Here is a 15,185-nt window from a genome sequence, read left to right as displayed (position 1 = left end):
TTCTGACCCAGCGGAACGACGGAGTGGTGGTCACATATGGCTTTCGACTCTACAGCAGGGACTGCAAGCTCACCCTGAGCTTGGACCTACTCAACCGATTCGAAAACGGATCGTTTCGGCACACGACGAGCCGAATCTTCGACCGGGTCCTAGGCAGCCTCGGCGGATGCCCCGTCAGCGTCAGTTGGTATCCGGTTCCGCCTTTCGTCCACTTCTTGGGTGACATGGATGACCCCGAGGAGCGGAAAGAGGTGTGGCGGTTAACCGGTATCGATGGTGAGATTATCAAGGTCCTGTCCAAGGTCTTCAATTTCAGCATCAAGCTCATGCCGCCGTGTCAGGCAACGCACCTGCAACGGGAGCTGCAGCAGCTGCTTCGACCAGCTAAATAACGGCACCTCCTCGGTGCTGATCGGAGCGATGAGTGGCTCACACGCGAACAGAAGTCAGTTCACTACGACCGTATCCTACCACCAGAGCTCTCTCGTGTTTGTGGTGAACATAAAATCCCAGATAGGGGCCGTAGCACAGCTGCTGGTGCCATTCTCCTCGACTGTCTGGCTGGCTCTGGTCGTAAGCTGCAGCCTCGTTGTGTTTGTTTTTTGGCTGAAGCGTAGGCGCCGAAATGGCGCCGATATTGCTGTCCAGTCACTGCTCGTGCTCACCACCCTGCTGGGAAATCCACTGGAGACGTTCCAGCTGCCTTCGACCAGTAGGCAGCGGATGTTGTACTCCCTCTGGCTGTTCCTGGTGCTGGTGCTAAGAGTACGGATGTTTACTGGATCAGATACCTTTACAATAGGCCGTAACAGTAGTAATTGGAGATGTTTTTCTAGTTTTCTGTGTGCTTCCTTTAAGAACCTGCAGTGGAAATTAGAAAATAAGAGTACGGATGTTTACTGGATCAGATACCTTTACAATAGGCCGTAACAGTAGTAATTGGAGATGTTTTTCTAGTTTTCTGTGTGCTTCCTTTAAGAACCTGCAGTGGAAATTAGAAAATAAGAGTACGGATTCGCCAACGACAAGTGCTACTTACTCCAAATCATTGAATTGTAATTTTCTTTCGGTTGAAACATAGCACATACGCCACGAGCGTATGCTTAATGCAGTCCTTTAATTACAAACTGTTTACATTTTGCATGGATGTTTACTGGATCAGATACCTTTACAATAGGCCGTAACAGTAGTAATTGGAGATGTTTTTCTAGTTTTCTGTGTGCTTCCTTTAAGAACCTGCAGTGGAAATTAGAAAATAAGAGTACGGATGTTTACTGGATCAGATACCTTTACAATAGGCCGTAACAGTAGTAATTGGAGATGTTTTTCTAGTTTTCTGTGTGCTTCCTTTAAGAACCTGCAGTGGAAATTAGAAAATAAGAGTACGGATGTTTACTGGATCAGATACCTTTACAATAGGCCGTAACAGTAGTAATTGGAGATGTTTTTCTAGTTTTCTGTGTGCTTCCTTTAAGAACCTGCAGTGGAAATTAGAAAATAAGAGTACGGATGTTTACTGGATCAGATACCTTTACAATAGGCCGTAACAGTAGTAATTGGAGATGTTTTTCTAGTTTTCTGTGTGCTTCCTTTAAGAACCTGCAGTGGAAATTAGAAAATAAGAGTACGGATTCGCCAACGACAAGTGATACTTACTCCAAGTCATAGAATTGTAATTTTCTTCCGCCCGAATTAGCGCGACCTTCTAGGTTAGCGAGGTTAGGTAAGCATTGCACAATGCGAGATGCGTAAAGGAGATTTCTCTAACTTAATTTTTCAATTTTACGCCAATAATTCGGTTGTCCGGCCCAATGTGCAGTGGGAAGACTCGTATGTATGACACATTTCGTCCAAGATGTTGCCATTCGACCGCAGAAATAAAAGTAAGGAAAGTAAGTAAAAACTTGTGCACTTTGTTTTAGCCGTGGTACTCTGTACCTTGTGTGCAAATTTTGTGGACTGATAAGAACACAATATCTGTGATAAACCTTGTAAAGTCCCCGCATGTTTGGGATTCTTCTATACTTGCCTTCTAGCATGAGTTTCACTAGCCATTTAAATAGCCTCTTCGCTTTATTTTGTACATGTGACACGCATTCACGCATTAATTTGTTCGACTATTAAAAATGGTGCACATTGAGCTGGGAAAAAATCGATAGCACTATCGATATTTTGTAGAAACAAAAGCCACAAAACATTTAAAAATATATGACAATGAAGAAGGGGAAAAAGAAAAATAAGTATTACACGTTTTTTATATATTCTTACGACTTTGAATTCTCTTTAATTTAATCAATTTCCGTTGCTATTTAAACGATATATATGTATGTTGCTATCGATATATATGTATGTATATACTTCTCGAATATACATATGTACATATGTATGTACATACAGTACAACATTAACCTAATAGGATGTCCAGCTAGGATAAGCATGTATGCATCTCAAACGAGCGGCATTGGCCCGCTCGATATGGATCTTCCAATTCATCATTTTGCAATAATAAAGTACAGCTTATCCAGATCTAAAGACAAGCGACTGCCATTAGGAAAATTGGACTGCACCAGAGCTCTGGAGCTGGAGGAGCGTCAGTTGTTGCGCAACGAGCAACAAGGTACGAATGTCGTCGCATCTGTGGCTCCTAGTGGGCCTGCCTGTGGTGGCTTTGGCCGCTCTGCGTCCGGTGCAACTATACCAGATGACACCATTATCGGCGGCTGCTATGGACATACTGGAGAAGCATGTGAGTTCCACCCAAAGCACATTGGGGGTGATTGAGCTGATTGCAAAGGAGCATGGCCATGGCCACGTCCATCGAGACCACCGGCAGCAGGAGCTGCTCACCTCGATCCTGCTGCGGACGGGCACCTCGATGGCGCTACGGCTGTACCAGGAGACCCCCAGCCAGCTACCAGCGTCCTATGTCCTCATCCTGGTGAACTCGGCGGAGGCCTTTCGATCGCTCAGAGTTCATTCTACAAAAGCGCCACAGAGGCAGGAGTTCAACTTCCTAATTGTGCTGACGCGGCGCCTTGGCAGGAAGGCGGCGAGACTGGAGGCGATGCGGGACATATTTTTAACCTGTGTGAAGCGGTTTCACACGATGAATGCCATCATTCTGACCCAGCGGAACGACGGAGTGGTGGTCACATATGGCTTTCGACTCTACAGCAGGGACTGCAAGCTCACCCTGAGCTTGGACCTACTCAACCGATTCGAAAACGGATCGTTTCGGCACACGACGAGCCGAATCTTCGACCGGGTCCTAGGCAGCCTCGGCGGATGCCCCGTCAGCGTCAGTTGGTATCCGGTTCCGCCTTTCGTCCACTTCTTGGGTGACATGGATGACCCCGAGGAGCGGAAAGAGGTGTGGCGGTTAACCGGTATCGATGGTGAGATTATCAAGGTCCTGTCCAAGGTCTTCAATTTCAGCATCAAGCTCATGCCGCCATGTAAAAAGCAACGCACCTGCAACGGGAGCTGCAGCAGCTGCTTCGACCAGCTAAATAACGGCACCTCCTCGGTGCTGATCGGAGCGATGAGTGGCTCACACGCGAACAGAAGTCAGTTCACTACGACCGTATCCTACCACCAGAGCTCTCTCGTGTTTGTGGTGAACATAAAATCCCAGATAGGGGCCGTAGCACAGCTGCTGGTGCCATTCTCCTCGACTGTCTGGCTGGCTCTGGTCGTAAGCTGCAGCCTCGTTGTGTTTGTTTTTTGGCTGAAGCGTAGGCGCCGAAATGGCGCCGATATTGCTGTCCAGTCACTGCTCGTGCTCACCACCCTGCTGGGAAATCCACTGGAGACGTTCCAGCTGCCTACGACCAGTAGGCAGCGGATGTTGTACTCCCTCTGGCTGTTCCTGGTGCTGGTGCTAAGGGTCGTCTACCAGGGCAAGTTGTATGACTCCTTCCGCTCGCCGTACAACCCGCCCTTGCCCTACAAAATATCCCAGCTGATTGCCGAGAACTACACGCTGATTAGCCAGGAGTACTACGACTACTATCCGCACAACCTGACCGTTCTCTTCACGGAAAGCACTCAGGACCGCTTCGACCGCATTCAGAGGGATGGCGAGGACAAACGCCTGACCACCACCGCCCTGATCGCGAACATTGGCTATAACAATAGGATAAACTGGCAAACCAGTCATCTCACCCATGTCCGGGAGCACATCTTCCTCTACCAGCTCGTCATGTATCTGCACGTTCACTCCCTCCTAAAGTTTGGCTTCGATCGGAAGCTCAAGCAGCTGCAGTCCTCTGGAATTATCAGCTACATCGTCCACGACTTTGATCGGCCGCAGTACCGGGTGCCACCAACGGAACCCCACGAGATCTCTCCGCTCCCGCTGGAGGTCTTCTGCGGCCTTTACTTCATCGCCACGATTCTCCTGACTGCCGCTGTCCTGGCCTTTCTCGTGGAGCTGCTCAGTGTGCGCGTGGCCTGGCTGAGGCGATACCTGGTCTAGAGCCAGGCTCATACTTTGTGTCCTTTTCTCATTGTTTCATGTTTAATACATGTTTGCTTGGATATGCTTTGAGGGTGGGTGAATTTGGGAACGGTTTCCATCGGGTCGATGGTCGATGTATTGAATCTTTAAACTTTTGGATAGGATGTTTAACATGCTAAACTCCTTTTGAATGTTCAATAAAGTTGAGGACTTCAACTAGAATAGGCTTGGATCGGATTGGATTGGTCTAGGAAGCGCTTTTGTCCGTCCGGCCTTACATTTTTTAATGATCAATAGAACTTGGGTCTGGAGCTTGAGTTGGTTGGACAAGTACTCCCATATGTAGCGGAATGTTTAAAGTTGGGAAGTTGGATTGCTTTGGTCTCACTTACCTTGCCCCCATCCCGTCAGCCCATTGACTTTGGACCAAGTCACCGACATTGCTCATTATCATCATGATGATGGGAAACCAAGCAGAGCCCGAACCCATCACCGAATTCCATTTAGCTTTCGCCATCTGCCATCAGGTTGGGACACCGCCGCAGGCATTTTGTCTGTATGGGCCGTGTGCTGGTTGTGCCACCAGAAGACAATGGAAGGCCCTCGTTAGCCGTCAGAAAGAGCAACAAAACCGGGACAACATCAGGAGAAAGAGAAGGGTTACTGGGTGGCAGGGTTACAGGGAAATAAAAAGATGGAGAAAACAAGACACGTCCGACATATTCGTAGAACGAACTCATTAGCCTACATGGCCGCATTTTCCGCCTACACATGTGGCAGGTCCCCACAAATGGGACACAAATGCGCTCCAGCTTGTTGCAGCTATGCCCCTTATTGCTACATATTTTGTTTGCCTAAATGCCGGAAGTGTTGCGGGCCACAGCAGAAGAGTGGTTAAAGGAGTGGAGCCATGGCCGAGGAGCATTCTCGGTGTGCCCCACCCAAAACTGCTGCAAGCAACAAATGTTGCCAGCATGTAGCATTCAATGTATGATGTGTGTCGTTAGGTAGACCCGTGCCAGTGCCCCCACCGGTGCATAGCCGGTCGGAGAACACTCTTCCTCTTACTCGTGGAAAGGAAGACAGTCGAAGAACCTAGTTTTAGAATTGTCCAACGTGGAGCTTTAGGTAATATCTCCACATTGGCTTTCTGAAGTTACGCTGCAAATTGGACAGATTGTCGTGCATTTGATGATTGATCCAATGGAGAGACCCGGGATTCATCAGCTCCCTGCTGCTGCCCCGTCTGGTATAGGAGAGGGTATCACGCCTTCGTTGAACGAACCCACGTTGAGTTCTCTCCTTCTGTTTGGTTGTTCAACATTTACTGGTTACCAGTTAGCCTCATCAACAGCATCGTCATCGTCATCGTCGTCTACAGCTACATTGTCGTTGTTCTAACTCTTAATTATGCCTTTTAAGCCATACCAGACTTGTACTCGTAGTTGTCATCCAGTTGTGTTTCTGGCTGCTGTCTGTCGTCTACTAAGCAAAAGTTTTTGTGCTAATGAAGAGATTTGCATTCGGCCATATTAATTACATTGAATTGCCTTCTGAAGAGCGTTCGATTCTCCCTGCCCCCGTCAGTGGCGATGTACCTGTCCCTGCCCCAATCTGACATCCAGCCAATGGGCGGACACTTGACGCCGCCAGAACGCCCCCAGGCCCTGCGGGACATGCCGACCAGGCCTACATCCCGTGCGGCTGATAAGAGCTGATAACAAAGGTAAACAAAGGCCGTGCGCCAGATGCACGGATGGCCTGATGCCCGCGTTGCCTGGTCTTTGGCGGGAAACGCTGTAATTCGTCAGACAGCCCGCTGCCCGGAGCGCATGCGCTGGCACTCGGCAGCCGTCTGGTTGGGCGCCTCGTCCTCGTCGTCGTCGTCTTCATCGTCATCGTCGTTGTTTTAGTCGCCGTGGCAGTCGTTGCGGTATAAGAGCAGACTGAAACCAGTATTACTGCGACACTCGCAATAGTGGGAAATTTATGCAAAGGCTATACATCAGCCATTAGGTTCGGTTTGTCTCCTCTGAAGATCAGACACAGAATTAATTACGTGATGGTCTTAAGACCAAGGTTCTGTAGGGTATGCGATTTGTGTTCCCTGGAGGCTAAATATTGAATTAATTGGCTTTACGCATTTGATGCTTAATGAAGAGATACGGTACTGGATCTAGTATTGCATACTTCAAATATAAATGATGAACAGCAATGGCATAAATTAAGAATTTCGAATAAAGAACAAGCTACGGCTTATGAATCTCAGATCAAGGTTGTGCAGAGCCGAATTGGCTATTGAAATTAATGCCAGATACATCAGGAGTCTAGCGCATTGGTTTTCTTGTCTCAAGATCAGGATCAGCATAAATTGACGCTCAGTCAATGGTAAATAGTAAGTCATGAAGAGCCGCATGAATTTTATTTCACAAAATATGGATATGAAGCCAAGGTTCTGCAGAGCGAAGTCAAAGCGAGTTGGGAACTTTAATTATAAGAATATACATACATGCAAGATTCATCATACATATACGTCAATTTTCGAGCAGAGCCTAATAGAATCTCAATAAGTGCTAAGCTTGGCCTTGCAATCTTGCCAATAAAAGCTGCTTTTGCGAGAGCTGGCAGCACAGTTAATCCCTTGCAACATAACAATGATGATGTTGCAGCAATTGTTTGCTCCAATCCTGATGGTTGCTTCATGTCTGGCCACTCAGGTACCATTTAATGCCTACCTGCCGCCACCTAGGGATTACGAACTAGATGATGGAGGACTCGCCTTCCTATCCGAGGCCCAACACCCAGTCGGAAGGTATGCCCCCGACTTCGTGGACTATCCTGGGATCCATCAGGCTCTGCTGCTGAGGCAGCAACAGGAGTACGCCCTGGACTTGCCATTCGAGGGAGAGCTGCAACAGCAGCAGCAGCAGCATCAGCAGCAGCAACTGAATGGAGCTGAGACTTGGTGAATAAACATTCCTTTGCAAAATGATGTATGATAAATAAATGATTCTGCGGCCAGTGGAAGGGAAGCCGAAAAAAGAAACATGAACTCAAACTCAAGTCTTTTGGTCGATGGCTGCTGCATAACCGCAACTTAATCCCTGTCCTGTGTCCTTGGCAGCATCAAAAACTTTTGCCCCCGATCAGGGCATGGCTTGGACGTCTGTGCACCTCCCATCTTCCTGCCCATGGTCATCTCTGCTGAAGCGTTACCCCTCGCCGCCTGCGTGTGCGGTTTTAATCAAGTTTGACCACTTAAGTTTGTGCTCAGGTGGAAAACACTCGAAAGCCGCCTGACCGAACGAAACCTGACCCTGAACAGGGGCCCCTCAGGCTCCTCCTGCGCCAAAGTTTCAAGAGCTTTACGACGCGTTGTCTTGTTTTATTTTTTGGTTTCTGGTAGGTTTCGCTTGTATACTCTTACCGATGATGGTATGATTATTTTGAACAGAATTCTCCAAGTGAAACCAAGTACAGTACATTGTTTATCACAATCTGTAATTAAGTTTTCCTGCTTTCTGTGCTTCCTGTTCAGGCAGTATGCAAGTCGGAAGGATCAAAAATTATATAGGTAATATATAGAAAGAAGGGTTTTAAAAGGGTATTGAAAGCTTCGCCTTTCAAAGTTGTTCTTTTCTTTTTTATTTCTGTTCCGTGGGATGGATGCGTTGATGATGGTGGATTGGTTGCCCGGCTGGGTCAACCTGTTACACATCTGTTCGCTGCATACGCGTGAGTATATACGTATGTACGTATGTATGAATGTACGAATGTCGGGGGCATTGTTTGTCCTTGCTATCCATTTCGTACGCCCTCACCCTCACGGGAACTAGCAGAACTTTTGCTGAAACTTTAAAATCAATTAAACTGAGTGCCCGCATGATTGGGCAAAATGATTGTGCATATGTCTCGTGTAGCTATTACTAGTAAGTTTACTCATTCAACCTCATTCATCAAAGTGGTTGAAGCAGGAAGAGGCTAAGCCCTTCCAGGGCGACCCCTTGGGGTGGTTGTAGTGTTGTCAGCGAAGATCTTTAGTTGGAATGGCGGTAATAGATTCCTTGGCGTGGTCTGTTTCCTCATAGATATAAGGTGGCCAGGGACTGTGGCTATCTAAGGTTTGTTAGAGATACACTGAAAAAAATGGCATAATAAAGAGCAAGCAAATTTTAAATGAATATTCGTCTTATAAACTCAAACATGGTGTAATTAAACTGAATTTACTTTGATTTACATATAAATATATTAAAAAGTTTGTTAAATAAATATATATTATATATTATTTTATTATATATATCTATTATAATATAAAATATTTAATTTCAATTTGAAATATATTCAATTTATATATGAAATATATATAACAGAAATATTTTTAGATTACTTTCAAATTGTAAGTGCAAACTCTTAAATTTTCTCTCTCGGCTGCAAATGAATGTTAGAAATATTTAAATTAGTGAAAATATTGAAATTTCTGAGTTTTTTCTATGGGTGTAGTTACTATAGAATTAAAGCTTGAGAATAGAATTTCGAGTGATTTATTTACAGTGATACAATTCTTGGGCCCAATAAATTCAATCGTATTCCTTCTTGCTCTTAAAGAATATTCACCGCAGTAAAATGATTAAAGCAGTAAATACTCGTATATGGAATCGGAGCACTGGAAAACTAGCTATCTTTCCTTAAGCAAGAGGATTATGTTCAAAAAGTAATAATTTCTCTAATTATAATTATTGATGGTGCTGAATAATCGGCTGTAGCTAATGGATACACAAAGAAATCCCTCGAAAAATATTGAAAGCTGGGCAAATATGTTTTAATATCTTCATTGGGATTTGGTTAATCCATTTCTATAGTGGGAATATCGAAATATAAGCGAACTCGCGAGAGAGGGCTGTTTCCTTTGATTCTTCTTGACGCAAAGTTAAACTGTATGCTTTTAGTGGACATCATACATACATATGTACGAGTATGTGTGCATATGTGGCTGTGTGGGTGGCACGAGTGACGATTTGCCAACTGGCTGCAAAAAGCCAAAGTCAATTGTCAAATTGACACACAGATACGCACTCGCATATATATACGAGCATGTATGCATGTGTGGGTGTCGCGTGTGCATGTTTGTGTGTGTGTGTGTGTGTGCCTTGTTGTTAGCTTCATTATTTGCCAAGTAAAAGTAATGAGACTTTTGTTGCCTTGTTGGGTTGCACATGAGTGCCTTCTATGAATTCTTTGTATTTGCACTCTCACACATACGTGTACATACATCCATACATACATTCTCCTGAGCAGCGGCAGGGACAATGCATTGGCAGAAAATAGGGTTCCACATTCACCCGTGGAGCATTTGAGTGTTGGTGTCTCCACCCAAGGAGCATCTGTGTGTGTGTTGGTGTCTCCGTCTCCGTCTCTGTCTCTGCCTCTGTTTCTGTGCTAGCGCTGTCCTTTTGTATATTGGACAAACAAAAGCGCAAAAAGCGTTGACAGACAATAGGGCCGCACAGTGGGGCCAACAGCAGCCACAACAATCGCTGCGCAATACACAAAGTAAAAGCATTTGGAAATGCACGACAGAACCGGGACCAGACTGCAATTCCTGTGGATAACTTGGTCAAGGGAGAGGAATGGGAATGTGGGGAATGGGTATCCTGGCTGCTGGCCAGGCTGCGATAAGAACGTTGCTGAAGTCACTGAAGCCGTAGCTGCTGAAGCCATGGCCTCCATCTGGGTCCTGGACTCGCATTACCGATAGAAAATAAATTAATTTTCATAATAATTGGCTCATACTCGGCCAGTTTCCGACTAGCATAGCCCGCTATCCGATACCCACCACCCTTTATCCCTTATCCGGTATACCCTGCCCTCTACGCTTTATGCGCCACCAGATTCACTGCATTGCCGGGGGCCATACCCATGCCGCTCGGAACCCTTTTTCGGAACCGGGCGCCAATAATAATAACATTGTTAACACAACGTGCGCATGTAATAAAATCGTTTATTGAATTGGCCATAAATTTTCGTAGCTACAACAGCCGCAAAGGCGCACAAAGTCAAAAAGTTGCATTCCACAGGGGCATGGCAGCGCAAGGAGAGGGGGCCCCATTGAGGGCTGGCCTTTTGTGCGAAAGTTTAGAGAGAGTTTAGGAAGCTCGTCGTGCCAGCGGCGAGAAACAGGAGCAACTCAACGCACAGGAGGAATAGTGAAGGAGTGGCAGGAGGAGAGCTGGCAGTAGCAGTGGCAGTGCGATAGGGATACTGGTAAGGATAATGTGGCTGCTCGAAGCTCTGCCTTGTGGGCCACCAGGTGGCATACATATGTATCTCTTTCTTTGTGTGCGTAAGTGTGTGGCTTGAGCCACTCGGCCACCTATCCACATACTATACATACATCGATACGACTATACCCACATGGTCCAGCTAATTCAGCTATTGAAACGCTTAGAGCAGAGCTTACGTGTATCTGAAATGGCTTAAGCAATTAAACGCCACAATCGAGAGAGCTGTAAGATATGGCTGGGAATCATGGGGAACATAAGTACAGCTTAGTGATCGATGACTCAAGGATTCGCTTATTCCTTATACTGTTTAAGCATTCTAACTTAAGATTCTAGCTTTAAGACAAAGCTGATATTTGAATCATGGAACATACTTTGGAAACCAACTATTCTTCGGACCCGATGCTCATTACTTTATCCGCTTAATCTCAAAACATTCGTTTCATTTGCAATTAGGCAGAGCCGTGTCCTTTCAAAGGAATTGGAGGGGCGGATGCGGCTCGGGGACATTGCACACTACGTCCATTAATTTGCGCCAGTATTTTAACTACCAAACATAAATTGCATGTGGCGCCATTAATAAGCATAAAAGCATCTTCACAGCAGCGCAGGGAGATGCCAGCCCCTTGGCAGCCATCTTCAGAGCCAGCACCAGAGCCAGAGCCACTCGGGTTGCTATGGGAGTGCGACAAAAGTACATAGTGCGGCGGGGTGTTTCGAGCTTCGAGGTTCGAGTACTTGTGGAATCGCTTAAAATGTTTTCAATGCTGTTCAATAATTCCGGCAAGGGACAACAGCCACAGAGACAGCGACATTGAGAGCGAGGACGCCGACGACGACGACGACGACGACGAGGACGCGACAACGACTAATGAGCATGATAAACGAGCTGAGACGAGCGCTCACTGGAAGATAAGATTCTCCTTTTCTGCTGCATTTTCTCCTGCCATCTCCTATCCTCTCGCTTGTTTGCTTAAAAAATGGCGCGCTCAATGAAGTGATGTGTAAATAACGGTATTATATTTCAAAAGGAGCTTAAACGAGGCCAAAACCCGTTCATCTCATCTCGTTTTCTAGCCCATCTTTGGCTCGGCTCTGGTCGGCTATGTAGCCCCTCTTCGCTGCCTCCTCGCTAATTATTGGATGGATGTGCAACAGGAAGTGCAGAATGTGGGAATGCTCGGGACTTCGAAGCTCCGGAACTGGGTGCCATCACAGCACAAAGGACATTCCACACGAGAACTTGCCAATGATGAATAATGAATGGGATCAGGCAAACGACAATAGAATAGCTCACTCTTTCGTCCCTTGCTCAACGTGATGCCTGCTCAGGGGCTAAGCGGATGTGGAATGCACTGAAAGTATAGCACTGTACAAGAATAAGAAAAGAATTAATGAAAATTCCTTGGCATCTCTAGATGCACTCCTTTTTTTTTCCTCTTCAATTATAGTACAATATTTTTAAGGACAAATCATAAATATAGCTGCAAAATTGCATCTTTAGAAGCACACTTTGATTCAGGAAATATTTCGTTTTTAGATTTGATTACCTACATTTTTATAATTTTCTGCACCACACCGATTTTAATTTGATCTTTTCTACTACTATTCTTTTGATTCGTTCCCAATGAGATTCTCTAGAAACCAATTCCTATATTTTAAATCATTATTATATTCGACTTACTGCCTAGATACTATTGGAAAAAATAGGAAATAGGCTATGTAATAGTGCAGGTATTGAGAGAAATCGTTTACCCACGAACAGATGAGAGCTACGGTCACTTACAGCTCCAATTCTTGTTATTTTTATCCCGCAAACGTGTACGACTGTACTTTTCTTTATCAATTCCGATTTATAGAAAGATTAAGATCAATATGTATTTTGAAATCATGCCTAACTTAAAGCGTATTGTTTTTTGCAGGACTTTTCTTACCGATCATCTTCTCCTTTCATTTTTCCTCATCTTCGTTGGTTTTTTGTCTAAATATTCATTTTGTTCAAATTTTTCTGGCAGTGTGACCACTTCACTTTACTTTTAATATGTTAAACTGCGAGTTGACGACGCACAAAAGTGCGGCATGCCAGGCATGTGGACCATTACGACCCACCCCTGCAGCTGCTTGTTCGTGGAGTTCATAAAAAATATAAAGAAAAGAAGCCATGAGGGGAGGGGCAGAATATGTGGCTGGAGCAGGGGCAGGGGCCCGAGGCACGGGGCACGGGACAGTGTATGGCAGATAGGACACAAAGCAACTGCACAAAACTGTAAAACTGTAGCCAAGCACTTTTTGATTTATGGAGACCTAAGCGGCACTACTCGTAGGTTAGACAGAGTAGGAGCCATACGGAGGAAGAGGAATGGTATGGAATGGAGTGGTGAGGGATGGGCTGGATGGTGGGGGCTCCGGCCAAGTTTGTGGGGGATATGTGGCGGGACAGGGGAGCGCAGTTTGGTCGGAAGTGTAGACAATTTGTTAGAATTTATACAAAAAATGCAGGCCGCTTTGCCAGAGAAAGAAGTGGCGGCTACAGGGGGCTACAAAAGTGGTTATATATAGACTTACATCTATACATATATATTTATGCACATACTCATATATATTGCATAAAGGCAGAGCTGGCCCGTATAAAACATGAGAGGCATTTCATTTTAAAGCAGCTCAAACAAAACAAATGCCTTGGCTTTTGTGTGGACTTGAAACTAATGATTTTCACTTACCACAGCGGCAGTCCAGAGAGTGCTGAGAGTGGGGGAATGGAGAGTCATGGGGCATGCCGACATGCAATCTCTGCACAGATTTACATGACATTATGTCATTGTCGTTGCTGCTGCTACTGCTGCTGCTGCTGTCTGTTTTTATGACGTCAATTATGTTTATGAGTGTCTAAACAAAAAGTCTTATAAAGACCTCCACAGCATTCCCCCTTTCCCCTCGTTCTCTGGGTGTGTGGGTGAATGTGGTGATGCTAGGGGGGATGAAGACTGCTGCTGTACTAGTACTAAGACATCCATGCAGTTTGAGTTTAAGTGAATTTATTACCATGAGCCAAATTTATTTAAGCAGTCAAATGCACGTGAAGTGCATCTCAAGAAAGCTGTCACACAGTCGTCTGCTCTCTCTCCACTCCACTCCACTCCAGCCGCCATGCCCCATGCTGACATCAAAGGCAGAAGCTGGAAGGAGGAATGGGCTGTGCCTCAGACAAATGCATGTGTAGCAAGATGCTGCTTTTTTTCGGGTGGGCTTGTTACGTGTGTACATTAGGGTGAATCACTTGAAAGGATTTATGAAATTTTAAATATAATTTACTAAGCTCACGGTGTAGTTTTGCACAGACACAACACAACCTTCAATAGATTTAGATAAATGTGCTCTCTTAATGGAGTGAATCACCCTGATATGTGCACTTGTGCCAATGACTGACAGCTCTCACACACAGAGATGCAGACACTCACACATGTGTAGATACGCACGCAGACACAGACACAGACACAGAGAGACAGACACTTACACAGAGACAGGCTGCTTGCTCGGGGCCATGCAAATCCAACTTTGCTGCTGCTTGAAGCAGTTGTCAGTAATTTCAAGCGAATGGCAGGGCCAGGATATTTCACAGAGGAGTGGCAGTAGAAGCAGCAGGAGGAGTATAAGGGGGAGGAGAAGGATGAGGGGCGGCAGGATCTAAGGGATAGATGAAAATGGAGGTTGCAGTGCCAACATTGACGAGGACAACTTCGTTGCCACCGTACGCCTTTCGCCATGCCCCATTCTCCGTGCCCCATTCTGTTGCAGTTGCTGGTGGAAATCAAATCAAATTCCCGACAAACATCAGCAACAACAGGACATGTTGTCATTGCTGAGAGTGTGTACATCTCCGTCTCTTTTCCTCTTTGGGACTGCGAGTGTGTGTGTGTGTGTGCGCGTGGCAGGGATTCGATAGCTGTCACGGATAATCAGCGTGATGGGGGGAAATTGAACAACAAGCTCCCGATTGCATGTCTTGGCCAGAAATTTCAATTTTTAATCCAAAATAATTCGGAAAGGCTGTCCCCTGCTGAGAGACTATTTCCTTTCAGCTTTTCGGTGGTCTAACTTTTGGGGCCAACATTTTGTGGCCAATTTTTAATTCAGTTAAAGCTAAGTTTCATTCGGTACATCCGACATATGCCGTCCTTGAAGTGGGGTGAGCTACTGTGGTGGGCGTGACCGGGAGCCGCGCACCTACAATTTCCGCATGTCAACTGCACTTTGCATGAGTGCCCCGCACGCAGACACACCCACACACTTGTGCCGCATCAGCACTCCAGCTCTTGACTCTGACTTGGTTGTGCTTTTGCCCAACTCCAGCCCCAACTCTAACCAACCAACGAACCAACCAACCAACCATCATCGTGTAGATCATCATCATCATTCTGCTCCGCTTCCTGCCTGTTCCTGTTCCTATC

The 15,185-nt window shown here is 45.8% G+C and overlaps 3 protein-coding genes across 5 annotated transcripts; 2 read left to right on the top strand and 1 right to left on the bottom strand.

Moving 5' to 3' along the window:
• Positions 1 to 447: 447 nt before the first annotated feature.
• On the bottom strand, positions 448 to 1,640 carry LOC117188069. Of its 3 annotated transcripts, none has more exons than XM_033391355.1 (4): positions 1,288 to 1,640; positions 1,040 to 1,236; positions 913 to 982; positions 448 to 851 (listed from the first exon to the last, which is right to left on the bottom strand). In XM_033391355.1, the coding sequence occupies exons 2-4, from the start codon at positions 1,084 to 1,086 to the stop codon at positions 468 to 470; spliced, it is 501 nt and encodes a 166-aa protein (XP_033247246.1). In that variant the 5' UTR covers positions 1,087 to 1,236; positions 1,288 to 1,640; the 3' UTR covers positions 448 to 467. The 3 variants fall into 3 exon arrangements, with proteins under 3 accessions (XP_033247246.1, XP_033247250.1, XP_033247241.1); XM_033391359.1 differs by having other exon boundaries at positions 1,040 to 1,226; XM_033391350.1 differs by having other exon boundaries at positions 1,040 to 1,640.
• Positions 1,641 to 2,310: 670 nt separating this feature from the next.
• LOC108165195 lies at positions 2,311 to 4,585 on the top strand. The gene has a single exon (XM_033386134.1). The coding sequence runs from the start codon at positions 2,624 to 2,626 to the stop codon at positions 4,475 to 4,477; it is 1,854 nt and encodes a 617-aa protein (XP_033242025.1). The 5' UTR covers positions 2,311 to 2,623; the 3' UTR covers positions 4,478 to 4,585.
• Positions 4,586 to 7,104: 2,519 nt separating this feature from the next.
• LOC108156047 lies at positions 7,105 to 7,496 on the top strand. The gene has a single exon (XM_017287358.2). The coding sequence runs from the start codon at positions 7,114 to 7,116 to the stop codon at positions 7,426 to 7,428; it is 315 nt and encodes a 104-aa protein (XP_017142847.1). The 5' UTR covers positions 7,105 to 7,113; the 3' UTR covers positions 7,429 to 7,496.
• Positions 7,497 to 15,185: the final 7,689 nt, after the last annotated feature.

The sequence above is a fragment of the Drosophila miranda genome, chromosome XL (assembly GCF_003369915.1).
Source record: "Drosophila miranda strain MSH22 chromosome XL, D.miranda_PacBio2.1, whole genome shotgun sequence".
Taxonomy (NCBI): Eukaryota; Metazoa; Arthropoda; class Insecta; order Diptera; family Drosophilidae; genus Drosophila; species Drosophila miranda.
This window is presented reverse-complemented; position numbering and strand designations above follow the sequence as displayed.

Coding starts and splice junctions, on each gene's coding strand:
- LOC108156047 (XM_017287358.2), top strand. CDS start 7,114: ATGATGATGTTGCAGCAATTGTTTGCTCCAATCCTGATGGTTGCTTCA.
- LOC117188069 (XM_033391350.1), bottom strand. CDS start 1,086: ATGTGCTATGTTTCAACCGAAAGAAAATTACAATTCAATGATTTGGA. Junction 983..1,039: donor TTACAATTCAATGATTTGGA/GTAAGTAGCACT, acceptor TTTCCACTGCAG/GTTCTTAAAGGAAGCACACA. Junction 852..912: donor TGTTACGGCCTATTGTAAAG/GTATCTGATCCA, acceptor AGGTTCTTAAAG/GAAGCACACAGAAAACTAGA.
- LOC108165195 (XM_033386134.1), top strand. CDS start 2,624: ATGTCGTCGCATCTGTGGCTCCTAGTGGGCCTGCCTGTGGTGGCTTTG.